Source organism: Monomorium pharaonis, chromosome 8 (genome assembly GCF_013373865.1).
Source record: "Monomorium pharaonis isolate MP-MQ-018 chromosome 8, ASM1337386v2, whole genome shotgun sequence".
Taxonomy (NCBI): domain Eukaryota; kingdom Metazoa; phylum Arthropoda; class Insecta; order Hymenoptera; family Formicidae; genus Monomorium; species Monomorium pharaonis.
This window is the reverse complement of record NC_050474.1, coordinates 11,209,843-11,236,197: the sequence shown is the minus strand read 5'-3', so window position 1 is coordinate 11,236,197 and position 26,355 is coordinate 11,209,843. Positions and strand designations below refer to the sequence as shown.

Sequence of the window (26,355 nt, the reverse complement as noted above, 5' to 3'; positions counted from 1 at the left end):
TAAAAATAGTCTTTTTAATAAACTTCTTAATATATTTAACACATATTTATCAACAAAATAAGCTTATATCAGAGAGGACCTGAGAGCGGCCACCGCGGCTTTTTTCGTGCGACCAATATTTGACTAGCATCAGCGCCAAACGTGGATGTAAAACCCGTTCTACATTAATTGCAGTCGCCAGTTGCAATTTGCAACACTCAATAAATGTCGAGCTTTAACTAGAAACTAAGCGCCTATTGGATGTCAAGTCACAACTAGCTGCTTGCGATTAATGTAAAACAGACTTTACATCCACGTTTGGCGCTGATGCTAGTCAAATATCGGTCGCACGAAAAAGGTCGCGGTGGCTGCTCTCAGGTTCTTCTCTGCTTATATCTAAACAAATATATACATATTATACTTTATGATTACACAGGCACACAAAAAAAAAGTGGTTGGTCCGGCGGACTAGACTAGTCAATCCTTATGTATTTTGACCCGCTGAATCCGAATCTGAAGTTAGAATTGCAAAGTTAGCTCGCATTTTCTAACCTCAAAAAAAAATTTTTTTTAAATGTTGGTCCGGCGGACCAGACTAGTCTATTCTTATGTATTTCGACCCGCTGAATCCGAATCCAATGTCAGAATTGCAAAGTTAGCTCGCATTTCCTAACCTCAAAAAAAAAATTTTTTTTTTTAATGTTGGTCCGGCGAACCAGACTAGTCTATCCTTATGTATTTTGACCCGCTGAATCCAAATCCAAGGTCAGAATTGCTGAAATGACTCATTTTTTCCTAACCTCAAAAAAAATTTTTTTTTAACGTTAGTCCGGCATTATGCTACGCCAATGTTTCGAGTTTAACGAAACCTATATATATATCAGCATCCGACGAAACAAACGATGAAGTCATGGATACAAGTATTACTTCTGAACTCAATCGAATAGAGATTGATGGAAGTTCGGAAGAATCTGAGATTGAAACTGAGAGCAAGACTAAAAGTTTAAGTAAATCAACTGATGATGACTATGTTCCGTATAATATATCAAAAAAACCAGGAAAAATAACATAAGAGAAGGTGAACGATCTTGTTCGAGATTTGGGTTTGCCCAAAGATGGAGCAGAGTTTTTGGCGTCCTGGTTGAAACACAATGTTAAGGAGGCGAAAAATGTGAAAATCTCCTATTATCGTGACAGAGAAAGAGAATATCGGCAATATTTCTTTGCAGATGAGGAACATTCATTAGTCTATTGTCACGATGTTATCGGATTAATGAACAAACTGAAACCTGGATGTTACAAGTCTGATGAGTGGAGACTATTTATCGATTCTTCTAAGAGAAGCTTGAAAGCAGTGTTGCTGCACAATACTAATGTATATGCCTCCATTCCTGTAGCGCACTCGGTAGTGATAAAAGAAGAGTACACAAACTTGAAAACAGTTCTTGAAAAAATTAAATACACAGAACATAGGTGGCAAATTTGTGGGGATCTAAAAATTCTCACCATATTATTGGGTCAACAATCAGGTTACACAAAAAATCCATGCTTTCTATGTGAATGGGATAGTAGAGATCGAACAAACCATTACATTAGAAAAGAATGGCCGACAAGAACGTCTCTGCAACCTGGGTCTAAAAATATCATAAATGAACCGTTAGTTGAGCCTTCAAAAGTTCTCCTTCCACCTCTTCATATCAAATTAGGACTCATGAAACAATGGGTGAAAGCTCTGAATAAAAATGGTGAATGCTACCAGTATTTACAAGAAAAATTTCCCAACATCTCTGATGCAAAATTGCGAGAAGGAATTTTTGATGGACCTCAAATACGTAAAATGTTGAGAGACGACAATTTTGTTACCAAAATGAATGAAGATGAGAGAGCAGCATGGCTGAGTTTCAAAGGTGTCACAGAAAATTTTTTAGGAAACCACAAAAGTCAAGATTATAGAGAAAGGGTGGCGGAAATGACGGAGAACTATAGAAAACTAGGTTGCTTAATGAAACTTAAGTTGCATTTCTTAGATTCTCATATCGACTACTTCCCAGAAATCTAGGTGATTATAGTGAAGAACAGGGAGAAAGATTTTATCAGGACATCAAGGAGATGGAGTATCGATATCAAGGCAAGTGGGATGTGAATATGATGACTGATTTCTGCTGGACGCTCAAACGTGATGTCTCTGTGAAAGAGAAGAAACGTAAGAGAAAGCCATTGCACAGAACCTTCCAGAATAAAAGAGTTAGATATAATAGAAAAAGGGAGTGAATTTTCTACGCTATTTATTCACAGAAGCTCAAACTTGTCATACGTATGGAATTTTCCCCGGATAATGTGGTTACGCAAGCCTGCACGCTCCGGATTATACATTTGTGACCTAAACTGCTTTTATAAGATGTTTTTTTGAGATTAGGAAAAAATGAGCCAATTTAGCAATTCTGACCTTGAATTTGGATTCAGCGGGTCAAAATACATAAAAATAGATTAGTCTGGTCCGCCGGACTAACGTTAAAAAAAAATTTTTTTTTGAGGTTAGGAAAAAATAAGTCATTTCAGCAATTCTGACCTTGGATTTGGATTCAGCGGGTCAAAATACATAAAGATTGAGTAGTCTAGTCCGCCGGACCAACCACTTTTTTTTTTGTGTGCCTGTGCTATCGAATCTAACTAGAAGAGCGTTACTCGTTACCGTATATACAGAGATTCCCGTTTAATTGGGCGTAGCCCCCTCGGACCTGGCGTTCCCGGGGGAAAGCAACGTCGCAAAATTTATCGTAGCTGCCCATAAACGGTTTAAAGGGGTGAAACCACCCTTCAAAGATTGAGACATTTTTCGTTTTCTCGATATATCTCGTAAACTAAACAAAATATTAAAAAATGTTTTATACAAAAGTTTTACAATAAAAGTACTTCTACCTAACTACAGTAATTAAATTAAAAAAAAAATTTTTTTTTAAACAATTGTTTTTTAATTAAAAAAAAATTTTTTTTTAAATTTTATTAATGTAGTTAGATAAAGATATTGTTACCATAAAACTTTTGTATAAAACATTTTTTAATATTTTGTTTAGTTTACGAGATATATCGAGAAAACGAAAAATGTCTCAATCTTTGAAGGGTGGTTTCACCCCTTTAAACCGTTTATGGGCAGCTACGATAAATGGGTGTACTTCCGAAAAGCCCATACCTCCGATTTTTTTTATACTCTGGATTCTTACGTATTTCGACGTGCTGATTACGAATATAATAGTGAAAATTGGCGCAAATTTGATTTTTATGGCGGAAACCATGAAAAAACCATAAAAATGGTTTTTTCCATTTATCTCCGTAAATAATGAAAATTTTGAAAAATACTTCAGATAAAAGTTATAGATCTCATCGAAATACACATTTTATGTTGTATTGATTTTTGCTGTAAAAACAATAGTTTTTGAGAAAAACGACGTTAAATGTTCAAAACTTTATATAACTCATGTAACACAATTCGAGTTTTATTAATTAATTTTATTAGTTAATACTGGAAGGAAGTGAGCTTTGTTCATGTGTTTTCTGTACCATTGGAATTTTCCATGCGAAGCATGATCCACCCATTTTTAGGTGTGGTATAAGTTTTTGACCATCACTAGCACCAAAATGGTCTTGATAGTGGGGAGGGGACGGGGTCCGCATACAGTAATGGTTTGTGACTTTCCACGCGGAGCTCCCTACTCCGGCTAACCCCCACTTTCAGCCATCTGAGGCCCCTACCCGGAGCGGGGGCGTAGCCCCCGCGGAGGGGGGGCCGACTACTTCCACCTAGTAAATTCTGTCACCTGCGAGTGAGAGTATAAAAATAAACTGGGAGTAGTCGACCTTTTTCTCTTTTCCACGCATAGCGAGGTCCACTCACACTCTCCCCCTGCCTCGGGGCGCTGCTAGTTTTTCTCAAAAACTATTGTTTTTACGGCAAAAATCAATACAACATAAAATGTGTATTTCGATGAGATCTATAACTTTTATCTAAAGTATTTTTCAAAATTCTCATTATTTAGGGAAATAAATAGAAAAAACCATGATTTTTATGGTTTTTTCAAGGTTTTTGCCATGAAAATCAAATTTGCGCCAATTTTCACTATCATATTCGTAATCAGCACGTCGAAATACGTAAGAATCTAGAGTATAAAAAAAATCGGTGGTATGGGCTTTTCGGAAGTTTATCCCGATAAATTTCTAAATTTAGTTTAAATTTAGTTCTAAATTTCTACATTATATTAATATTATTTACTCTTTCTCTCTCACTCACATCAGCATGCATTCACGTGCGACGTTATTATATCATATTATTACATATTATTATTGTTCGAGACTATAACAATTATTTTAAAGTTTTGACATTGTCCTTTTATTTGCTCTGTTTTATCCGCGAGTAGTGAGGGCTCCTGACAGCCATCGAGCTTCTGATAGTTCATTTCTTCGATGCACCAAGTCGCGCGGCGCTGTCACTAGCTCCTCACACGCGCGATTTTCGTTTGCTATCAGCACCGGTAACTATGCATCTCGGTCGCTATGCAAATAAACATGCCCAAAAAAGGGTACGTCCAAATCCATGCCCAAATAAGTCTCGATATCGGTTCCCTACCGCTCCTTTTCTCGCCTCCGATCGTAATTGTTTTACGATGCATAATTCTTCAGTCTCTCACAGCCCGGCACCGAAATCAGATCGTCCAACAGATCTCTCCCGTCTTCCGCCGATCCTAGCTGCGGGGATTCACTTCCGTTCTTCCCTATCATTCGCGCCGTGATAGTGCGAGTGCATTATTAATTAATCCGCTCCGACCACGCAATTCTTAATTTTAATATCCGCGTGAATGTTGTAAGTGTGTTACGTCCATGCGCAGGTGACCGTATCTTTCCCGCGAACGTCCTCTGCCTCGCGCGCAAGATCTCCGTCGGATCGCGCGCAAGATTTCCGGATTCGCGAGGACCTCGATCTCGAGGCTCTGCAAGATTTCCGCGTCGATTAGGCAGCGCAATATCAGGGCGTATCAAGATATCCGACACAGTGTAAAAGATACGGTTCGCCCCTCGCTTCGAGCGTTCGTTTGTGGAATAAAGAAATTAAGTGTGAGTGATATCTATGCCTCCTCCTTATTCCTATCACCTCCCGTGAACCTCCCGCATTCCTGACCACTCACTTCGCGTCTCTATCGGGACGGATCCCGGCAATTCTCCCCGTGCGATCGCGTTTACTCTACGCACGCGCGAACAAATTTGGTCCTTCGAGCCGGATCGAAGTGAGTTCTAAATTCGCGGTCACGCGGAGGTGATTCAAGTGATTTACGTGATAATCCGTGTCGCTCACCATGGCGGACATTCTTGAGAGGCAAAGAACGATCCAGAGGATGATCGAACGTGCCCTCGAGTACTTCAAAAAAATCGGAAAGGGCAATCTGACCACGGCGAAGATTCGTTCCCGCATCCTGCTTCTCAAGGAGAATTGGAGCCAATTCGTGACTGGGCATGCTGCCTTGAAGGAAGCGATTTCCAAGGTAAAACGAGAGGAGTTCCCGTACTTCAGCGAGGACCATTTCGAGAGAGCCCAGGATGCCTACCTCAACGCTCTGGACTACATGGCGGATTGCTTGGAGGAACTCGAGCCGACTGTGAGTCCGAACCATTCAAGCACCTTTTACGTCGAACGCCGTCAAGATGCGCCCGCGGACGCGCCCGCGACTGCGTCCGCGTTTTCCTTGCAGCATCTCCCTCCCATTCAATTACCGCCGTTCGATGGTAAACCCGACGAGTGGGCACAGTTCCGCGATCGGTTTACTACGCTGATTCGCGACAATAAAGACTTGAATGATTTCGCTCGCATGCACTTCCTCTCCTCGTGTTTAAAAGGCCGCGCCGCAGACTGTATTTCGCATCTTCCTTTTACCGCGGAGAATTTTGAACTCGCGTGGGCCGCGTTAACCTCGCGCTACGAGAACAAGCGGCGCACACTTAACATTCATCTCTCCGCTCTGCTCGGTCTTCCTAGCGTACCGCGTGAATCGGCTTCCGTGTTACAATCTTTACATGATAAGGTTGCGGCCGCTCTAAAATCTTTCGCGAATTTGGATCGCAATACCGACAACCTCTGGAACGATATGCTCGTATACCTTGTCACGCAGAAACTCGATCCGATCACGCGGAAGGCTTGGAATTTACAGGAAAGCGGTCGCGACGATCCGCCTACGTACGACGATCTTAAACGCTTTCTCGAACATCGCATTCGCGGATTGGAAAACAACGCAATCGGCGCCCCCGTGAAGCCCGGTGCAAAAACCGCTCCATCCGATCGCGTTCACGCTGCTACCGCGTCAGCGAACGTGCCGCCAAAGTGCCCGCTATGCGACACGCCCCATTATCTAAATTCCTGCGTTAAGTTTAGGGAAAAGAATCCGAATCAACGTCGAGAAATGGTGAAGCAGCAAAAACGGTGTTTCAATTGCTTGAGCGAAAAGCATACAGTTATGTCGTGCAAAAGCAAATTCTCATGTCGACTTTGCAAGAGACGGCATCATTCGCTTCTCCATCTCGATTCGGATTCTTCTTCCATCGCTTCCGAAACGGCGTCACCTAGTTGCTCTGTCGCTCCAACTGAAAAACCCGAGGTGAGTTCTCTTACCGCTTCGACCGCGCCGCGACGTCGAACGCATGTACTCCTCGCGACCGCGTGGGTAACGGTGCGGACGCCGTCGGGCCGCACCGCCGTCGTGCGAGCCCTGCTCGACCAAGGCTCCGAAATGACCTTTATTTCCGAGTCACTGGCGCAACTCCTGCGAGCGAAACGCCGTCGCATGCCCATCTCCGTCACCGCTGTCGGTGGTATACACGCCGGCACCTTTAAACATGCGACACAGATATGCATTTCCCCGCGTAACGCTTCTACTCCGGCTTATTCAACTGACGCGCTCATTCTCGGCTCGTTAACTACTTACGTTCCAAAGCGCAGTGTAGATATTTCGGCGTTCACGCACCTTTCGGATTTATCGTGGGCCGACCCGGATCCGACTAGTTTCGATCCCAGTATTATCATTGGGGCAGATCTATACAGTACTTTACTTCTGGGCGGCGTCCGCAAGGGAGACGTCGGCCAGCCGATCGCCCAAAATTCCGTTCTTGGATGGATTATTTCCGGACCGACTGATTATCCCGCGGCGAGATCCCCGTCGCACTCATCCGTACAGAGCTCTCACGTCAGTATCTTCACGCACCAAATTTCGTGTTCTCCTGCTCTCGAGGATGAGCTTCGTCGTTTTTGGGAAGTCGAGGAACTTCCACGCCAATCTATTCTCTCGCCGCAAGAGAGACAATGCGAAACGCATTTCCGAGAGACTCATTCTCGCAATTCCGATGGGCGATATATCGTTCGCCTTCCGTTTAAATCCCCTCCCCCTCTCGATATCGGAGCGTCGCGTCTCCAAGCCGAGCGTATGTTAAACACGTTAACGCGGCGGTTTAAAAACAATTCGGCATTGGCAATCGAATATCGAAAATTTCTCGCGGAATATGAACGTCTTGATCACATGCGACCGTCGCCTCAACCGCAGAGCGAAACCATGCAGTGTGTTTACATTCCGCATCACGGGGTAACCCGAGAAAATAACGCTACCACCCCTCTCCGCGTTGTGTTCAATGCATCAAGCGCCACTTTCAACGGGTTTTCGTTAAATGACCATTTACTCGCCGGTCCGAAATTACAAACCGACATTACGTCAATTTTATTGCAATGGCGACGACACCGATTCGTATATTCATCCGATATCGCGAAGATGTATCGCCAAATTCGCGTCGATCAACGCGATCTCAATTACCAACGCATTTTATGGAATGCAACACCGCATGAACCGCCTACTGACTACCAGCTGTTAACAGTCACGTACGGTATGTCCTGCGCGCCCTTCCTCGCTCTTCGCGTTTTGAAACAACTCATCGACGACGAAGGTCACCGATTTCCGCTCGCGGTATCCATTCTACGCGAGAACATTTACATCGACGATATTCTATTCGGCGCAGACAACGCGGAGTTCATTCGACAAGCGCGAGACCACGTAATCGCTATCCTGAAATGCGGCGGATTCGATTTAAGAAAATGGGCCAGTAATTCGCCCGCTCTCCTCGCGGATCTTGATCCCGCCACTCTGAGTTCGGCAGGCAAAAAACCTTTCTCCCCTGACGAACAAATCAAGGTTCTCGGTATCGGGTGGAATCCTACCACCGATATTTTTGAATTTAACGTCGCACTTTCGAGCCCCGTTCCATCTAGCAAACGTACCATTCTGTCCGCTATTGCGAAACTGTACGACCCTCTCGGATGGGTCACTCCAGTCATTATAACCGCGAAAATTCTTATGCAGCAATTATGGCGACAGAAATTAGACTGGGATGATACGCTTCCCCCCACTCTGTTGTCTCGGTGAGAAGATATTTATTCTCGGTTCGGGCATTTAAAAAATTTGCAGATCTCGCGATGGTGCGGACTCGGATCGGACATTGAGTCCGCTGAAATACACGGCTTTGCCGACGCGTCGAACACTGCTTACGCTGCTGCCGTGTATCTTAAAGTTGTTTCGTCGGGACAAACTACCATTTCCTTGCTAGTAGGTAAATCAAAGGTCGCGCCGTTAAAACCGCTAAGCGTGCCACGATTAGAATTATCCGCTGCGTTACTCCTTGCTCGACTTGTCGATTTCGTGCGCGAATCACCCGGTTACAGCCATCTTCCGTACTTTTGTTGAACGAACTCCACGATCGTCCTCGCGTGGGTGACTCAGCATCCGTCGCGATGGAAGACATTTGTTGCCAATCGCGTGAATGAAATTCAATCTCGTCTTCCAAACGGGAAGTGGCAACACGTCTCGACAGAAGACAATCCCGCGGATTGTGCTTCGCGCGGCCTACTCGGCAACGAAATCGTCAGTCACGACTTGTGGTGGCACGGACCATCTTGGCTGCGCCTTGATGCTCCCGCATGGCCTTGCTCCGACGCACGACTACCTCCGCAAGCTCCATTGGAGGAAAAGGTCATAGCCTTGCAATGCTCTCCCCCGAACGACACTTGGGATCTCCCGACGCGATATTCCTCATGGCCTAAATTAATTCGCGTCACCGCCTATATTTTGAAGTTCGTACGCTTATGCCGCCGCTCCGGTTCTAACGACAATTCCTTGTCATCCTCTTTAAAACCGCTTATTATTTCCGCATCGGATTGCAACGATGCACGAATATTTTGGTTAAAAAAGATTCAATCGAGCACATTTCCGGCTGAAATACATTCTCTGGCCAACAATCATCCCCTCTCGTCTAAATGCTCGATTCTCGCTCTACGGCCGTTCCTTGATAAGGACGGAATTCTACGCGTGGGTGGGCGGTTGGCTAAGGCCCCCCTGTCATTTTCTGTTCGGCATCCGATTCTCCTGGCGACCCATCCATTGGTGTCGCTGATTGTAACTCAGGCTCATCTACGGGCATTACATGCCAGACCTCAGCTCACGATAAGTTTGTTACGTCGCGATTTCTGGATTCTCCGCGCTCGTAACATCGTAAGATCCATAATTCATAACTGTGTCGTATGTACGCGCGAACGCGCCGCGATTCCTACCCAACTAATGGGCGACCTTCCCGAGGCTCGTGTGTCGGCGTCTGCTCGCAGTTTTTTGCATTGCGGGGTAGATTATGCTGGTCCCGTGCAGATTCGCGCTTCTGCGGGTCGAGGCATTACATCGCGTAAAGCCTATATCGCCCTTTTCATTTGTCTAGCGACCAGAGCGATACATTTAGAGCTAGTCGGAGATTACTCCACCTCGGCTTTTTCAAACGCCTTTTCCCGTTTTTGCGCACGTCGCGGCCTTTCCCAAGCCATGTATTCTGATAACGGAACAACGTTTGTCGGAGCTGATCGCGAGATGACCAAAGCGTACAGAGCGGCTGTGCGCGATCCTAATTTTTTAAATTTAACCGCATCTGATAATATAACGTGGAATTTCATTCCACCATCTGCTCCGCACTTCGGCGGCTTGTGGGAGACTGGCGTACGAAGCGTTAAAACCCATTTGCGTCGCGTGTTAGGCACTCATAGGCTCACCTTCGAGGAATTCACCACTTTGTTATGCAGGATCGAAGCCTGCTTAAATTCACGTCCGATCGCGCCTCTTTCGAACACGCTAAACGATTACCAATGTTTAACTCTGGGTCATTTTTTGGTCGGATCCGCTCTGATTGTAAATCCGGAACCATCGCTTCTTCAACTCAACGAGAACCGCCTTTCGCGATGGCAACTCGTGCGACACATCACCGAACGATTCTGGAAATTATGGTATAATGATTATGTTACCACATTACAACACCGAACAAAATGGCGACAAGTCAAGCCGCAACTTCAGGTCGGTCAACTCGTTCTCTTACGAAACTCCACGTTACCTCCATGTAAGTGGGAGCTTGGCCGAGTGACACAGTGTCACGCTGGATCCGACGGATTAGTTCGTGTGGTTACTGTCAAAACAGCCACGTCAGAGTATCAACGACCTATCGTTAAATTATGCGTTCTCCCGATTAATAGCGAGGCGTCGAGCAACTAATTGCGTTATTTAATTTGTTATCTCTGTTAGTTCCTAAGTTAGATTTAAGCGTTCCCCGATTGATTCTATGTTACTTGTTTTATCCGCGTTTATTCATGTAACTTCTACTGTATTGCGTCATGGCGGGTGGAAGGGAACTCCGCAATTTCATTCTGCTGTAACGACGTTTCGGAATTAACCACTTAATTCCGAGGCGGGCGGTATGTTCGAGACTATAACAATTATTTTAAAGTTTTGACATTGTCCTTTTATTTGCTCTGTTTTATCCGCGAGTAGTGAGGGCTCCTGACAGCCATCGAGCTTCTGATAGTTCATTTCTTCGATGCACCAAGTCGCGCGGCGCTGTCACTAGCTCCTCACACGCGCGATTTTCGTTTGCTATCAGCACCGGTAACTATGCATCTCGGTCGCTATGCAAATAAACATGCCCAAAAAAGGGCACGTCCAAATCCATGCCCAAATAAGTCTCGATATCGGTTCCCTACCGCCCCTTTTCTCGCCTCCGATCGTAATTGTTTTACGATGCATAATTCTTCAGTCTCTCGCAGCCCGGCACCGAAATCAGATCGTCCAACAGATCTCTCCCGTCTTCCGCCGATTCTAGCTGCGGGGATTCACTTCCGCTCTTCCCTATCATTCGCGCCGTGATAATGCGAGTGCATTATTAATTAATCCGCTCCGACCACGCAATTCTTAATTTTAATATCCGCGTGAATGTTGTAAGTGTGTTACGTCCGTGCGCAGGTGACCGTATCTTTCCCGCGAACGTCCTCTGCCTCGCGCGCAAGATCTCCGTCGGATCGCGCGCAAGATTTCCGGATTCGCGAGGACCTCGATCTCGAGGCTCTGCAAGATTTCCGCGTCGATTAGGCAGCGCAATATCAGGGCGTATCAAGATATCCGACACAGTGTAAAAGATACGGTTCACCCCTCGCTTCGAGCGTTCGTTTGTGGAATAAAGAAATTAAGTGTGAGTGATATCTATGCCTCCTCCTTATTCCTATCACCTTCGGTGAACCTCCCGCATTCCTGACCACTCACTTCGCGTCTCTATCGGGACGGATCCCGGCAATTCTCCCCGTGCGATCGCGTTTACTCTACGCACGCGCGAACAATTATATTATACAAAATATTATTATTTTATATTACTTTATTTTATTATATTTTTAATATCTTATATTATATTCAATATCATAAATAAACCTTAATAAAAAATTTCTTTAAAATATTTTTTAACGCTCTCCGTTGCGGTGCTATCGCATTCTCTCATGCTTTTTTCAGTGCATAGCGTAGAGCAGATTTTTGCTTTTTCCGATATATCTCGAAAAGTATTCGAGATATCAAAAAATGTTTTATACAAAAGTTTTATGGTAACAATATCTCTATCTAACTACATTAATAAAATTTTGAAAAAAATTTTTTTTTCAAAAATTAAAAAACAATTGTTTAAAAAAATTTTTTTTTTAATTTAATTACTGTAGTTAGGTAGAAGTACTTTTATTGTAAAACTTTTGTATAAAACATTTTTTAATATTTTGTTTAGTTTACGAGATATATCGAGAAAACGAAAAATGTCTCAATCTTTGAAGGGTGGTTTCACCTCTTTAAACCGTTTATGGGCAGCTACAATAAATTTCTAAATTCATGTATTTACCCCCTCTACATTTATGCCAAGTTTCATTAAAATCAGAATTTTCGAGTTGTCAGCTGATCGCCGCACCATGCAGCTTATCGTCATACTTATGTAAGTCCGATATACATTAAATTGTAACGCGAAACAAGCGTAGGACGACACAAAATTGTAACGCGAATAGAGCAAAATATCGATTGATCCCCGGTAACTGCGATTACCATAAAAGAAACAGCTAGGATAGCTACCGTAATTCAAAAGGTATACGAATGCAAACGTACTAGCGCAACGCGACATACGCGATATTGCAAAATAAGCCGTAACGCGAACTCAGCACGCACGCTTATAACCGAACATAAATGTTCATCAAGCAAAACACGGATACAGTGTTTAACATAGTTCAAGACGCGTAAAGCAATATTCGATAACGCGATTCGGATTTTGGATAGTCGAGCGAACTCTCCGAATATAACAACCGAACGCGTGTTCCAGGGACCAGAATTTAGTCGAATAAATAACGACAATATGGACACACGTTCAACTGGGACAGACGTAGTGGAACCGTCGACACGCTTTTCGCTACATGCGTCACCCCGCATAGTAATTCGAGAAGAACTCGAAGAAGAAGCACAAGAGCTTCGGGACTCACACGACCCTTACGGAAAAAATACTCTAATTTTGAGAGTTTACACTCAATAATTTTAATACTCGTTAATACTCGATTTTGGGAGTTTACTCCCAAATTTAGGTGTATACGCTCAAATCTTGAGTATTTACACTAAAGATTGAGTGTTTATACTCGAACATTGAGTGTGTACACCCAATGATTGAGTGTCCATACCAAAGTTTGGATTTAAATATTGAATATTTGAAAGAATACTCTCAACATTTGGATATGACACTCAATAAATAAGTGTATACTTCCAACATAAAGTGTGAACACTGAAACGTTGGAGATGTACACTTAACATCTATCGGTTAAAGGTATACACTTAATATTGAGTGTGCACTCTCAAACATTGGATTAGAAAATTTTAAATAAAAACAAAAGCAAGAAAAGCAAGTTTAACCGAAACATTCAACTATAGAGTGTTCAGCTGGTTTTGAGTATTAATTTGAGTATTACTTTCAACTTGGATGTTTGCCATTTAATTGAGTGTTAATTTCAGTGTTATTCTTAAATTTAGGATTAACATTGAAATTAACACTCAATTAGATGGTGAACATTCAAGTTGAGAGTAATAACACTCTAATTAAAAGTAAATTAAAGAGCGAACACTCAAATTGATTGTTTACACTGAATTGAGTGTTTACCCTTTGTCTCAAACTATGCTCAACTTGTTTTTTAAAGTGTTATTTTTAGTGTTTTTTCCGTAAGGGGAGCAAAGTGGAAATACACCGGCAGCGCCACAAATAAATAGGCGACCGATACATTCCATGGAGAACATGCTCCATGAGCTATTATTTGAAATTCGCGAACTTCGTTCTCAACTTGGAAACCGAAACGAAGTCCACTCTCCGCCGAGGGAAATGGCCAGGAATACGCGACGCCCTACTAGCCACGCACTAGATCTTTCACATGGGCGATCGCTCAGAGATTTACGGCACCAGCGCGGATCTCACATCCAATATTTAAGCTTAAAAGAAGCACGGAATATAATCCCCAAGATTAATAAGACTTTGAGGGATCGGGCAACTCAACATTATGAAACAATCGCAAAAGCGAGCGCAGAAAGAAAGATCAAGGGACCTAATGCACGAACCAATGGACACAGAAAAATTTTTACTGTCGATGCGAAAATCAATCGAAGGAATGATCGATAGGTCGCGCATGATCCTGAAGATGTTCCCATTGTTTCCAGAACAAAATTTCCGGTGAATGTTCACGCTAAGTGTTGTGTCCAGTGAGGGTGATGTCATGCCACCGCATTTCTTTAACAAAGGGGAAAACGTCACAAAAAAAGTTTGTTTGCGTGTTCTGACAAATGTAGTCAAGCCGTGGATGGAAACTGTGTCGTCTGGAAAGCCATATGTTTTCCAGTAGGACGGTGCGCTCGCCCAAATAAGTCATTTAGTTCAAAATTGATTGTCGGACAACGTCGACATATTTTGGTCCAAACAATTCTGGCCTCCTAACAGCCCAGATTTAAATCCAGATTAAATCCTAGACTTCTATGTATTGTTACGGCTTTTTGCTCCGTGCGGGGAAAAGTCGCGAGCAAAAAAGGAGAGAGAAGGAAGACAGACCGAGAGGACGATAAAATACCCCCGATCGGAACAACCTGCGTGCCTAATTTCCCACACGCGAATCTCGGCCTTGCACGAACTACCGGATTGGGCGTCAGACGTGCTCGACAGCACGTCAATTCGCGAGATTCGCCAATTAACTCACGCGCGAGAAACGACTAACTCACCTAACGGTAGAGTCCCACAAACCTATGTAGGACTCAGAACGAGAACGGGGGTGGCTCGCCGGTGGCTTTACAAAACGCGATCACGAATAAACGGGCTAATTATCCTACATTTGTCGCGATTCCCCCAGGAGATCTCTCGATCGGCTCTCGCTTTTCCGTCCGGCGCGAAATCGCAGCCTGTGACGGGGAAGAACGCTGCCCTGTTCAAAAAGTACGATAGAAACTGATAGAAACATATAGAAATTTGATAGAAATTTAATATGATTTTATCTGAATCTATCGTTTGTATCGGACACTAGATTTCCTGCCAGATAGAAAAGTTATAAAATTCTATCGTTTCTTATCGTATCTGAAATAAACGATTAAAACTTTATCTAAATACGACTACTTTTCTATATGATCCTATCTACTTATCGTACTGAATATGAAAATTACGATTCAAGGTCTATAAGACTCTATATGAATTAATCTGAAATTGTTCCTATACGTTTCTATCAGATGTATTCCAATTTCGGCGGACATAAAGTTCTATCCCCATACAGCACGGGGAGCTCCCGGGGAGCTCCCGAGGAGCTCACAAAATTTTTCATAAGCTTCATTTAAGCTTCCAAAAGATTCGCACGCAGCTGCTATGTCCGCTTTTGAGAGCTCCTTGAGAGCTTCATTTGAGCTCGCAGGGAGTTATAAATCATGTTTTAAGAGTTCCCTGCGAGCTTCAAAGTAATTCCCGGGAAATTTCTATATAAGCTTTCCGGGAGCTCTTATGTCCGCTTTTGGGAGCTCCCTGAGAGCTTAGATGAAACTATCAGGGAGCTTATATAAAAGCTTCACGGGAATTATTTTGAAGCTCGCAGGGAGTTCTTAAAACATTATTTCTGAACTCCCTGCGAGCTTAAATAAAGCTCTCAGGGAGTTCTTAAAAGCGGACATTGGAGCTGCCGGAAAAAATTTTATTTTTATATTTTCTCAATTTTCGGAAGCTCTCTCTGAGTTGCGAAGGCCCACGAACTCTCTTCGTGTAACAAAAACAATATATATTACACATTACACTTTGCTGCTAGTGAAGTACTAACTGCTAGGTAAGCCGTGAGTGATGGTTTTCTTTTATAAGCCTTTTGGAGTAAATTTTCTCACGAGAAGGAAGAGCGCCGTGCCTTCGCCTAGTGGCGATCTTGCGAACTACTCGCGGCTTATGACTATACATGCAGTACATTAATTTACCCGATATGTTCAATCTCTGGGAGTTTGTTTTGTCAAATTTTGTAAACTTCTCGGAAACTCAGGAAAACGAACTCCCTGGGAGCTTGTTCTGTCAAATTTTGTAAGCTTCTCGGGAGCTCAGCAAAATGAACTCCCTGGGAGCTTGTTTTGTCGAATTTTGTAAGCTTCTCGGGAGCTCAGCAAAATGAACTCCCTGGGAGCTTAATCGGAGCTTTGTGCTGTATGGGTCGTTTCTTATCGTATCTGAAATAAACGATTAAAACTTTATCTGAATACGACTACTTTTATATATGATCCTATCTACTTATCGTTTTGAATATGAAATTTACGATTCAAGGTCTATAAGACTCTATATGAATTAATCTGAAATTGTTCTTATACGTTTCTATCAGAGGTATTCCAATTTTGACGGACATAAAGTTCTATCGTTTCTTATCGTATCTGAAATAAACGATTAAAACTTTATTTGAATACGATTATTTTTTTATATGATCTTATCTACTTATTGTACTAAATATGAAATTTACGATTCAAGGTCCATAAAACTCTATATGAATTAATCTGAAATTGTTCTTATATGTTTCTATCAAATATATTACCATTTCGGCGGACATAAAGTTCTATCGTATTTTATTGTATCTAAATTAAACGATTAAATCTTTATCTGAATATGAGTATTTTCCTATACAACTTATATGGCTATCTTACTGAATATAAAAATTATGACGTAGTCTATATAAATTAATCTGAAATTGTCCCTATACGTTTTTATTAAAAATATTTTATATACTATAATAGTTTTCTATCATTGTCTATATAATTGGAGATATTTTAAACAGGGAAAAATTATTTCGCAATTTTGCCGAACATGACATTTTATCATTCTTTATCGTGTCTGAATCAAACGATTAAAACCTTATCTGAATATAGAATTATCTGAATAATTTATATAGACTTTAAGTCGTAATTTTTTTAATCAATAAGATAACCAGATAAGATAATATAGGAAAGTATCCATATTCAGATAAAGTTTTAATCGTTTAATTCGGATACCATAAAGAACAACAGAATGTTCTGTCCGGCAGAATTATAAAATAACACAGACACACAAAAAAAAAGGTTGGTCCGGCAGACTAGACTAGTCAATTCTTATGTATTTTGACCCGCTGAATACGAATCCAAAATCAAAATTGCAAAGTTAGCTCGCATTTCCTAACCTCAAAAAAAAATTTTTTTTAATGTTGGCGGACCAGACTATATAATCAGTCAATCCTTATGTATTTTGACCTGCTGAATCCAAATCCAAGGTCAGAATAAAAGAGTTAAATATAATAGGAAAAGGGAGTGAATTTTCTACGCTATTCATTCACAGAAGCTCAGACATGTTATAAGTATTGAATTTTCCCCGGATAATGTGCTTACGCAAGCTTGCACGTTCCAAATTATACATTTAAGATCCAAGCTGCTTTTACAAGGTGTTTTTTTGAGGTTAGAAAAAATGAGCAAATTTAATAATTCTGACCTTGGATTTGGATTCAGCGGATCAAAATACATAAGGATAGACTACTTTGGTCCGCCGGCCCAACATTAAAAAAAAGTTTTTTTAAGGTTAGAAAAAATGAGCAAATTTAGTAATTCTGACCTTGGATTTGGATTCAGCGGGTCAAAATACATAAGGATTGACTGATTATATAGTTGGTCTGGTCCGCCAGACCAACATTAAAAAAAATTTTTTTGAGGTTAGAAAATGCGAGCTAACTTTGCAATTCTGACCTTGAATTCGGATTCAGCGAGTTAAAATACATAAGGATTGACTAGTCTGGTCCGGCGGATCACTTTTTTTGTGTGCCTGTGATAATTGTTCCTCCTTGAAATATCTCTTATTATAAAGACAACGATAGAAAACGATTATTGTTCCATAACATATATTTGATAGAAACATATAGGGACAATTTCAGATTTATTTGTATAGACTTTAAATCGTAATTTTTCTATTCAGTAAGATAATTAGGTAAGATCATATAGGAAAGTATCCATATTCAGATAAAGTTTTAATCGTTTAATTGAGATACGATAAAGAACGATAGAATTTTATAAATTTTCTACCAAATTTCTATATGTTTTGTGACGTGACAGCCACAGGCTGCTGTCCGTCACAAGGCCCTGAGGCCCCTTACGCAATAACATCGAGGGCCCTGCGTCCTCCCGCTCGGGAGCGGACGCAAAAGCGTATTCTCTGTACTTTTGTGTGTGGCGTCCCACGTGCTGTCCCTATAATTACGTGTTAAGATTTTTGCGAGCGTTATACCGCGGGTGCGGCGGAGATCGGTGGCTGTGAAGATCTCCTTGTAGTTGTCGGACGTCTCGTCTCCACGGAAAATCTTCCCGGGGATTGCAGAGGAACGGACAACGAGGGAGTCAAGGAAGACCCTTTCTAAGCGGGGGTCCGCAGGTAATGCCGCCCTTATCTTGCCTACCGTTTGTGCCATGTAAGAATTCCGATACTGCCGCTGAATCACGCTTTCAGGATCCAGCGACGGCGCGCGAGGTCGACATCCCGACGGGGCGACTGCAGACCCGATACCGCGGGAAGTGCGGCGAAGGAATCACGACAACTCAAGATCCGCCGACGCCCCGTCGAGGAGGAAATGACGCCCCGATGGCGGAGGATACGCCGGGCGAAGAGAAAAGAGTCGGCCGCGCAAGGAAGCGCCAGGATTCCCGTGCCCGGGGCCCATAAACATCGACCGCCGTGCGTGGATTGATCAGCCGGCGACAGCGTGGGCACCGCGCTCTGCGCGAAAATCGATTTTCGCGAAATCAGCCAATAAGGGCCGGGAACGCCGGAGGCAGGGTGGGGCGCGCCGCCGAGCGGTCCCCGCGAGATCCAGGACTTCTCACTCGTGCTGCGGACGTAGCGATTAAACTGTGTGTGTGTGTCCCGAGTTCCCGAGCCGAGTGTAAGGAAGGGCGCAGGGACGAGAGTCATCCCGACCCGGAGGAGGCCAGCCGAGGAGAGGCGAAGTGGTGAGACGAGCGTCACTCACACTGTAAAGCCACCGATTTCGCGGGTTGGGCGAGCCGCGAGGAAATCGCGCACTTGTCGCAAAATCTCGGCGTGTTTATGAGAATCCCGAGCTCGCGGATCCAACGGAGCATCGTCGTCTCGCCCGATCGCGCCCGTCCGCGTGATTTCGCTACGTGCCGTGTGTTTCATAATCGTTTCGCGTTGCGTGTGCGTCCCGATCCGCAGCCGAGTCAATTGTTGTTGCGTCCGGTCGTCGTATCGCGGGTTATTCCCGCGCTGTATCTTGTCGCGTCGTAGAAGACTTTGTTCGTCAATGTTGTATAATTTGGTCGATCGCACTGTGACCGCGAGCCCTTCGGGGAGTATATCTATTCGTCGTATCCCGCCGTACTGGCGAATCATTAGTAATCATCGCGCTTATCTTCGCGAGAATCGTTCGAGCACGGGAGAACACGAGTCCGTCGCATGTCGCGCGGGCTCGGAGTTGCGATCCGTCCCGTTCGCCCTTGGCGAGGTCACCCTGACGGAAGTCGGCGTCCTCCAACGACGCCGAGTCAAGCGTAAGACAAGTCGGAGAGTTCCCGCGTACGCATCATAGCCCGCTCGTTCAACATACCGTTCTCGCAAAATTTGATATCCAGCGGACACCCGCTGATAACGCGCGCGAGCCACCACCGCTCCGCAGAGTCGTCCATTTCTGTATTGATTACGATCAAATACAATTGTTATTTTTATTTGTTACATCTGTGTCGTACAAGTAATTCTCTCGCCTTCCCGATTCCATCCGCCCGCACCGAACCTCCCCCTCTGCCATTTGAGGGCTGAGCAGCTGGATCTCGGAGCCGCTAACGTCCCGGTCGCCTAACGTGCGTCCGTCTCTCCCGAAAGTCGAGTATCCTCACATTTGTTTGCGAGTTGGTGAATACAGAGTGGTACGCTTAACGTACCTGGCGCCCAACTTAGAGTAACGTCGGAAAACCTCGCGAGGATAGTCGCCCCGACACCCGGGCGGCACCGGGCCGCGCCCAGGGACGGAGGCGAAGTTGGCCGTCGCTCGCGAGCGGCGGTTACAGTTTCTATCATTTTCTATCCAACTTTTTAGTTAGTACGCGGCGCCGCCGATAGGATGGTAGGCGATTACTCTCTCGTGAGTCAAATGCAGCCGACCCGCTATATAAAGACCACTCGCAATACGATTAAGACAAGCAATAATCAGTTTCTTTCGCTACGAGAGGACGATGTGCAAGACGACTGCCACATTACTTTTATAATTTACTCATTTTAATTGAGTAAACGATTCTGTACAAGAAAAGTAAAACGTTTACATTTTTTTAACTAGATTTACGATAGGTAATCTATACGAAAAATACGATACAGAAAGATAAAAAGTCTATCATAAGTTTCAGATAAGCAATCTAATATTTGCGAACCAAAAACACGATAGAATACGATTAATTTATATAAAACATGACGATAGAAATTGATTAAAAACGATAGGTAATCTATACGAAAAATACGATACAGAAATATAGAAAGTCTATCGTATATTTCAGATAACCGATCTAATATTTACGAACCAAAAACACGATAGAACACGGTTAATTTATATAAAAAATGACGATAGAAATTGATTAAAAACGATAGGTAACTATATGAAAAATACGATACAGAAATATAGAAAGCCTATCGTATATTTCAGATAACCAATCTAATATTTACGAATCAAAAACACGATAGAATACGATTAATTTATATAAAACATGACGATAGAAATTGATTAAAACCAATAGGTAACTATATGAAAAATACGATACAGAAATATAGAAAGTCTATCTTATATTTCAGATAACCGATCTAATATTTACGAACCAAAAACACGATAGAACACGATTAATTTATATAAAAAATGACGATAGAAATTGATTAAAAACGATAGGTAACTATATGAAAAATACGATACAGAAATATAGAAAGCCTATCGTATATTTCAGATAACCGATCTAATATTTACGAACCAAAAACACGATTCAATTAGATAGAACTTTTTCTTATCTGATTCTATCGGATTTTTTGAGCAGGGTGCTCATCGTGACAGCGAAACTACCACGTCAGGGTATGGAGCGTGGTTGAAAGGGTCATTAACAAGACATCCAAACGTCGCATCAGTGAGAGCCGCTATTGAAGCGGCATTCGCCGATATGGACCGTGACACATTAAAACAGGCCTGCGAACGCTTTAGACTGAGAATGAAGGCGGTCATTCAAGCAGGGGGAGGATATATTGAGTAAATGTGTTCTTTATGACCTTACAATTTAGTAAAAAAAAAAAATTGTAAATTTTCCCGTTTTTGCAATAAAAATTGTTTGAAAAAAATCTTTAATTTGTCCGGATTTTGGCGCCACACTCTGTAGTGCACCGTTGAAAAGATGAGATGGAAATCCAAATGGTTATCTACATGTATGTCAATTCCCAAGGATTTTAGATAGTTTTGTATGGATTCTATATGGTTATCTATGTATAATATATGGAATTCATACAAAATCATCTAAAATCCATGAGGATAACATGTGACATACATGTGACATACATGTGGATAACCATCTGGATTTCCATCTCATCTTTTCAACGAGGTGACTTTTGTAACTATGCGAGCTATATCTGATGGCAGATTTACAATAAAAATTAACCAGAAATTAGATTTTGCTCAATTACTATCATTAGTTTGCTATGAATTATTGTCACTAAAAAGACAAATTCCACAAAGTCTGTTATATCAGAAAATTAGCGGCAAAATGCCATAGAAGATATGACAAAGTTTAGCATAGTATGATTAGCTGTACTAAACTTTATCATATTTTTAATGTCATTTTAATGACAATTTTCTGATATTCATGTAAACTTTATGTAGAATTTATAGTCTTTTTACTGACAATAATTGATGGCAGACACTTGGTATAATCTACTTTTAACGGACTGGCTATATGAGATATTACAATATAATATTTTATTGAACAATGCAATTATTATAATAAGAAATCTTTTTTTAATCACTAGTGATAATTAACAATTCTTATTACGATTTTTTTATTAATCATAACCGGCAGTTTATTATGGGTTTAAATATGAATTACAATATTTCAACCTATCTTCAGGTTATTTTCAAATTTTTCCAAGAAAGTAGAATAGCAATTAATGTGACATGTTTGCAATTAAACATATTTTTAACTTTTAATATACTAGTTTTTTTGATGATTCTGTTACAGATGCAAGACAATTTGCAACTAAGCTATTCGGACATGCAAAACAAAGTTAAACATCCAAATCATTATCTAATGAACGAACTGAAGACGCTATTACATGTAAAGGTAAATTGAAAGAAAAATTTGAGATATTTATTAAAAACTAACGTAAATACTAATAACATTTTTTGTCTTATTAAGATCAGTATAATTGGACAAAGCAGGAAACAATGTTATTAAGGATGTATCGGATTGAAGTTCAAAATGGTACAAAGTTGCTAAAAATGAAATTGTTTTTTTAGTTTCTTTAATGTACTGTAAAAAATTGAAAACGCATCCACTAAACGGTTGCTGAGTTATAACTATTTTAATTTTCACTGATTTTACATGATATCCTTTTCTATCTTATGGAAAAAGACAATCTTGACGGATGAAACAGCTAAAAAAATATAGAAGAAATAGTACCAGCGTTTTGAATCTTTTTTGTACATCTAGTATATGAATAGAAGAAAATATCTGCCAAGTTTCAATTGTCTTCACTACACCATTTTAAAGAAATAAAAAATAACTTGAGATAATTGTGCATTTTCACTGTCAAAAATTTAAACTTATAAGTGAAAAAAATCGCAAATACGTGAAAAATACCTTTGTAAGAGTAAAAATAAGACTCCAACTATCGTTCAAGTTTCTTACATCTAGATTTACTATGCGTTAGGCGTCGATATTTAAGTATTTCAAATTTCATGCACTTTTGTCTAAGATTGTATGTCCGATACACCCTTAACAGATATATTCAAAAATAAAGAAATACATTTTTACAGTGGAAAAAGTGCGCAAAAACATTGTTTGGAGGCTGTTTCAAAAGAAAATGCAGAAAGGGGAGTATAATATAAGTGGACAGAAATGTTGCATTAAATTGCAAGCAATGAAACAAACTTATAAGGCAATTGAAGACCATAATAAAAAATCGGGAAATAGTGCAAAAAAATGGAAATATTATGATGTAAGTCCCATATAACATTGGATATTCTCGTATATGCATTTTTTTTCCATAATGTGAAAAAAATATCTTGTATGTTAAACGTATACATCTCACATACATGATTCGAATATACATTATGGTATATAAAGTGTATATCCATTAATGTATTTGATATGTATATACAGCGCACAATGTTAAATGTATATACTTCTCACATACATGATTCGAATATACATTATGGTATATAAAGTGTATATCTATTAATGTATTTGATATGTATGTACAGCGTACAATGTTAAATGTATATACATCTCACATACATGATTCGAATATACATTATGGTATATAAAGTGCATATCCATTAATGTATTTAGTATGCATATACAGCGCACAATGTTAAATGTATGTACATTTCATATGCAAGATATTTTTCCTTTATAACATGAACTTGTACGCTCACGCGTAAGGAGTAATTCTCGCAATCACCGCTAGACGGTGCAACTTAGCCCTTTCTCCGGAGTCAAGTGATTCTTTCTTGCATATATAAGGAGGTTACTTGCAACTCCGCAATCAGATCTCGAATCTTTGCTACCGTGCCTCGAGTACGGTACCGTACCAACACACAATTCCCACAAATTTGTATCATGTATATTCTATGTACATCTTATGTATATATACTATAGACATATGTATAATATTATGCATGTATTATATACATTCTATGTTCATGTTATGTATATAAAATGAATGATAAATGGACATACATTATGTATATACATGTCATATACGAATCATATACATGTGTATATACTTCCGATCTGCAATGGATATTTTCCTTGTAACATTTCATATGCAATGGATGTACGGTGTAATACAGAACCATAGTATATACAACACACATAAATGTATATACATAATATATACATTGTATATCAAATTGTTTTGTGGGGTATATTTAGATACACACCCGATTTTATTTGCATATACATTTCACGTTCTTTGTATGTATATTGCATCAAGTATATACATGAAATATATATACAATATACTATCTAATGTGTGTACAAATGTATATATATAATATATACATATTACATATAATAATGTATATACAGAATATACATACATACAATGTACATATTATATACATATGTATATACTATGAATCTTCTATGTACATTAACCCGGTTTCATTTGCACATACATTTTACATTCAATGTATATACATTACATTAAGAAAGTATATACCTGGATTATATAATATACATAAATGTATGTACAATGTATGTACTGAGTATATTTTTATGTATATACATATTATATACATATGTATATACTATGGATCTTTTATGTACATTAACCCGGTTTCATTTGCACATACATTTCACATCCAATCTATATAAATTACATGAAGAAAGTATATACCTGGAATATGTAATATACATAAATGTATGTACAATGTATGTACTGAGTATATTTTTATGTTTTGTGGGGTATTTCTTTTTATTTCAATTTTATGTTAACAAGTTTTGCAAATAAATTCAATGTTTTAGATTATGGATAATATATTTAGTGAAAAGCCATGGATAGAACCCTTGTCAGTAGCTGGAACAACCTGTAACTCTAACGACTCTGAAAGTTTTGTTAAAGAAAAAACTTGTGAACAATCTGGTAATAAAATATATTATAATTTATATACTACAATCTGTAAATGTAATTTGCTATATATACTTTATTTTTTTTAAATATATTTTTACAGCAAAACAGAAAAGATTAAATATGGACAAATATTTAGAAAATTTATTAGAAAAAAAACGACTAAAGCGTGAAGCAGATGACAAAAAACATAACGAAAAAATTGAACAGCTTGAAAGTATAAGAAAATTATTAGAAAAATTTAGTGTTCTTAGCCAGAATAAATTCTCGGAAACTTTGGAAAAAAGTTTTTTCCGAGTTTTTTTCTTTAACATATTTTTCCAGGTGTTTTTTTTTCTTATAAGATAATCTTATTTTTATTTTCTTATACGTCAATTTACGTTATTTTAAAATTAATATTTAATAGGTTATTTTACAATTAAGAACTCTAATAAGTAAATAATTAATCAATAAAGTTCGTTATTATAACTTATGACCATTTTAATTTGAATCAGAAAAATCTCATAGTTTATGAATTTTAAAAAGAACAAATTTCTTATAAGGATATTATCTATTTATTATTACATTTGTCCTGCACTTGTGCAATAAATTTTGCAAGTATGTTGATTGGCTGCAGGATAAAATATTTTTAGAATCGAAAGATATTTTTATTCTCTATCTCTGTCCTATAGCGGCTATAGTACAGCCAATTAACGCGCGTAAAAAATTTATCGTATAACATATTATGTATTACGTCCGGCAAACTCCACGATTTCCCTTCGTCAAAGAAACAAATAATTTACAAAAGAAATTCCGTTTCAACGATCTCCGATAACTTTTTATGCGTCTAGGATTAATCTGTTAGAACCGTGATGACAAACATGGATGGACGAAACGACCAAGTTGATAATTCCAACTCCTTTTGAATATTGAGTCAACAAATAATAAATTCTGAAGATAGAAATTTAAAAACAAACATGGGATCTAAGTAAAATTTCACATTTCCTCACAAAAAATGAGCAATAAAGTATCTAAACATAAGCAAAAAATAAATAACCGTTTCTTCCATCTGCAAACCATAGCACATCTAGCACGATAGAAAAAATTATTTATCTCTTAAACCCAAAGGGAAGATAACCTACGCGATAGGTCGGATCCCTTTGATAAAATTGAAAGAATGTGGGAGGAAACAGAGAAACTTTCAACGAATTACTCAACATATGATTGGGCAAAAAGGAAAAACTATTCTCCAATAAGAAACCTTAGAATCCACCCACCACACAATCCTGAAAAAGAGTCCTGCCAGTTAGAATATTTGAACCACCTACATCTGGATTCTCCCTCTGTAAGACTCTGTATATATATAAAACCAAATCTTGAAGAGGTGTGCAGTACAGTTCAGAGTTTGCAGTTCGATTCGCAGTAACGAGTAAGAGAGTTAGTCAGTTAGTTAATAATCATGTAGAATCAGTGCGCAAGTAAACTTTAGTGCCGTTCCATCCGGTCAAGAAAACCCTTCGATTCCGACGAATTTGTTCGAGAACCAGTAATGAGTAAGTCCCACTATCACAATTTCTTTCTTTGTTTTTACGTTACTCATCTACTCCCTTCCGTTTTAATTTT

At 40.1% G+C, this 26,355-nt stretch overlaps 2 protein-coding genes and 1 long non-coding RNA gene across 3 annotated transcripts; all 3 read left to right on the top strand.

Annotated features, from left to right (window-relative positions):
• The first annotated feature begins 5,324 nt into the window (after positions 1-5,324).
• LOC118646905 lies at positions 5,325-8,426 on the top strand. Its single transcript, XM_036290852.1, has one exon. It carries the CDS (start codon positions 5,325-5,327, stop codon positions 8,424-8,426), a length of 3,102 nt encoding a protein of 1,033 aa, XP_036146745.1.
• A 1,188-nt stretch (positions 8,427-9,614) lies between these two features.
• LOC118646904 lies at positions 9,615-10,583 on the top strand. The gene has a single exon (XM_036290851.1). It carries the CDS (start codon positions 9,615-9,617, stop codon positions 10,581-10,583), a length of 969 nt encoding a protein of 322 aa, XP_036146744.1.
• A 10,221-nt stretch (positions 10,584-20,804) lies between these two features.
• On the top strand, positions 20,805-25,125 carry LOC118647161. Its single transcript, XR_004964472.1, has 4 exons — positions 20,805-21,160; positions 22,140-22,241; positions 22,937-23,118; positions 24,651-25,125. It is a non-coding gene; the product is annotated as an uncharacterized LOC118647161 (long non-coding RNA).
• The last annotated feature ends 1,230 nt before the right edge of the window (positions 25,126-26,355 follow it).